The sequence below is a fragment of the Medicago truncatula genome, chromosome 6 (assembly GCF_003473485.1).
Source record: "Medicago truncatula cultivar Jemalong A17 chromosome 6, MtrunA17r5.0-ANR, whole genome shotgun sequence".
Classification (NCBI taxonomy): Eukaryota; Viridiplantae; Streptophyta; class Magnoliopsida; order Fabales; family Fabaceae; genus Medicago; species Medicago truncatula.
The window spans coordinates 21183052-21185249 of record NC_053047.1 but is presented as its reverse complement, the minus strand read 5'-3'; the positions used below and the strand labels follow the sequence as shown (position 1 = coordinate 21185249).

General features: G+C 32.5%; 1 protein-coding gene across 1 annotated transcript; it reads right to left on the bottom strand.

Moving 5' to 3' along the window:
• Positions 1-376: 376 nt before the first annotated feature.
• LOC120576025 (uncharacterized) lies at positions 377-1907 on the bottom strand. The gene is made up of 7 exons (XM_039826985.1): positions 1887-1907; positions 1539-1810; positions 1154-1278; positions 957-1047; positions 730-871; positions 493-650; positions 377-401 (listed from the first exon to the last, which is right to left on the bottom strand). Exons 1-7 carry the CDS (start codon positions 1905-1907, stop codon positions 377-379), a joined length of 834 nt encoding a protein of 277 aa, XP_039682919.1.
• Positions 1908-2198: the final 291 nt, after the last annotated feature.

Here is a 2198-nt window from a genome sequence, read left to right as displayed (position 1 = left end):
GAATTTAGAACTGACCAACTTAGCCAAAACATTTCCTTCTCTATAGCAAACGACAGATATTGTTTTCATTTTGACTGCCATTTGATCTTAAAAGCCATAGTCTTCCCACCTATGCTATCCATGAGCATTGGATATTCTAGTCGGTTTGTAATACCAGCCTACATGATTAAACATCTCATTTACGTTAATATATGAAACATATAAGGAATTATTTGGATATTTGAGATATATATGAAACTCATCACAAATATTGTCAAATAAAATATCTTATTGATTAAACCTGAATCATGTTAATTCGAAGTTGGGCAGCAGAAATCCCCAGTAACTGTGTGGATTCACGATCCTAAAAAACAAATGTAGCCTTCGTATCTCCATACTAAACATCCAGCTCAAGTTTGTACCTGAAAAGGAACAATATATATGTAACAATATAGTGCCATGTTTTATGCATGTTAGAGGACTATTAGTTATAAAGTATGAACTATATTTTACCTAACAATTTCTGTCTCAGTATTGTGGCCTTTCTCAAAAGTGTATGGAGGGTTGTCACCCTTAGCAATCTTACCACACTTGTAGCAAGCCAAGTAGTACCAACCAAATTTAGTTGAATTCACCTTCTCTATTTTTGCAACAGTTACAACATAAGAAATCTGAGAGAAATCAAAATACAAAGTGTCAAATGATGTTACAATAATATATAAGCAAAAAACATTACGAAAAAAGATATACTTGTTCAAGTTGCAGAATATCAGATAGTGGCATGATTAACGGATTAGATAGCAAGTCATCATCCGTACTAAATTGCGACCCAGCTGATGATTGTGTACACATAACTTGGCTTTGGGTCATCATCTGATCATTCTTGGGCAAACTGCACAGTATTATAGATGAATTAGTATTAAATTCAACACATGTTTGTGTTGTAAGAGATGCATGGGTCCTATTAAAATACTTGCCTTTCCCTGAACGTTTTGATATGGGATATATCAGCATTGAATAGCATTTTCGTAGCACCATACGTGTTAGTAATACTGAGAGGGTATTTACCTGTAATATTGATCATTTGAAAAGATCCTCCTCATAAAATATATATGTATATGCAATTTAAATATAACAGTATAAGAGAAATATGTAAAAAAAATAAAATAATAACCTTCTTCCTTAATCTTCCCATACTTCAACATCAATATAACTGGGCCACTTTCCTTGTTATCATTGTTAAATTTGATGAATTTTGCAGCATAGTCCTCCCAAAGAGTGCAGTTTAAAGAGATGTCACTAAACACATTTACAAAATATTTAGTGATATCTACAATATATGGTAAGAAACAATGTAGCTTGAACAATATTGTAAATTTCACCTAAGGTCTTTCAAGGTCAAGTTCACTTGCAGTTTCTTAGACACTCCTTGATTTACTTGACAATGTCCAATTTCATGAACATAGCCTATGACATCTGATGTAAAAAAAGTGTTGTTTACATCTGGAATAATAATACATAAAAGAAGTAAATCAATAAAACACTGTAAGTTAATGTACTAATGGTATAATAGATCAGAACGCCATTTCTCAGCAACAATTTCAACAAATGGTTTGAACTTCAAGTCATTATCAGGGATATCATGAACATTAGGGTCTACAACAGTTGTTCTACCAGTCCAAATCAACTTGTACTTGTTATCTGATGCTTTGAAGAACAAATCATTGGTCAATACCAGAAAGTTGCTCAGTGTATAAGTTGTATTTTCTTCAATCATTTTGTCGGTTTCAGCCTTGTATGCCGTTGGGATGACGACTTGAACGTCAGTACCCTATGATAATAAAGAAAAACAACGTATTATACCAACATTCATAAAACATAACATCATATCCTTGTAACCAAATTACCTTTGCATCCACAATGACCATTTCTGAGTGCTCCCTTCAGTCCTTAACAATTGTCCATTTGTCCCTAACCTTCACAGCCATTTTCCAAAAGTCCTTTTTTACGTTGATGTCTTTTATGAATACAAAAGGTCTAGTTTTGACTTCAAAGGGTGTAGCCATTTCAGCTGATGGAAAGTTCAAAAAAATGAGATTAGAACTCGGATATATGGTGAAGTAAATCAACAAACACATAATAACAAAATTAAAACCATAAATTCAAATGTCATTAAACAATGAACATTAAGTAGAAAGAATAAAAAAATCATATCAACA

What these genes read in the sequence shown, in the direction of transcription:
- LOC120576025 (XM_039826985.1), bottom strand. Translation starts at nt 1,907, where the DNA reads ATGGTCATTGTGGATGCAAAG. An exon ending in TCTGATCTATTATACCATTA is followed by an intron (nt 1,279 to 1,538) that starts GTACATTAACTT and finishes AAATGTGTTTAG; the next exon opens with TGACATCTCTTTAAACTGCA. An exon ending in ATCAAAACGTTCAGGGAAAG is followed by an intron (nt 872 to 956) that starts GCAAGTATTTTA and finishes AATACTGTGCAG; the next exon opens with TTTGCCCAAGAATGATCAGA.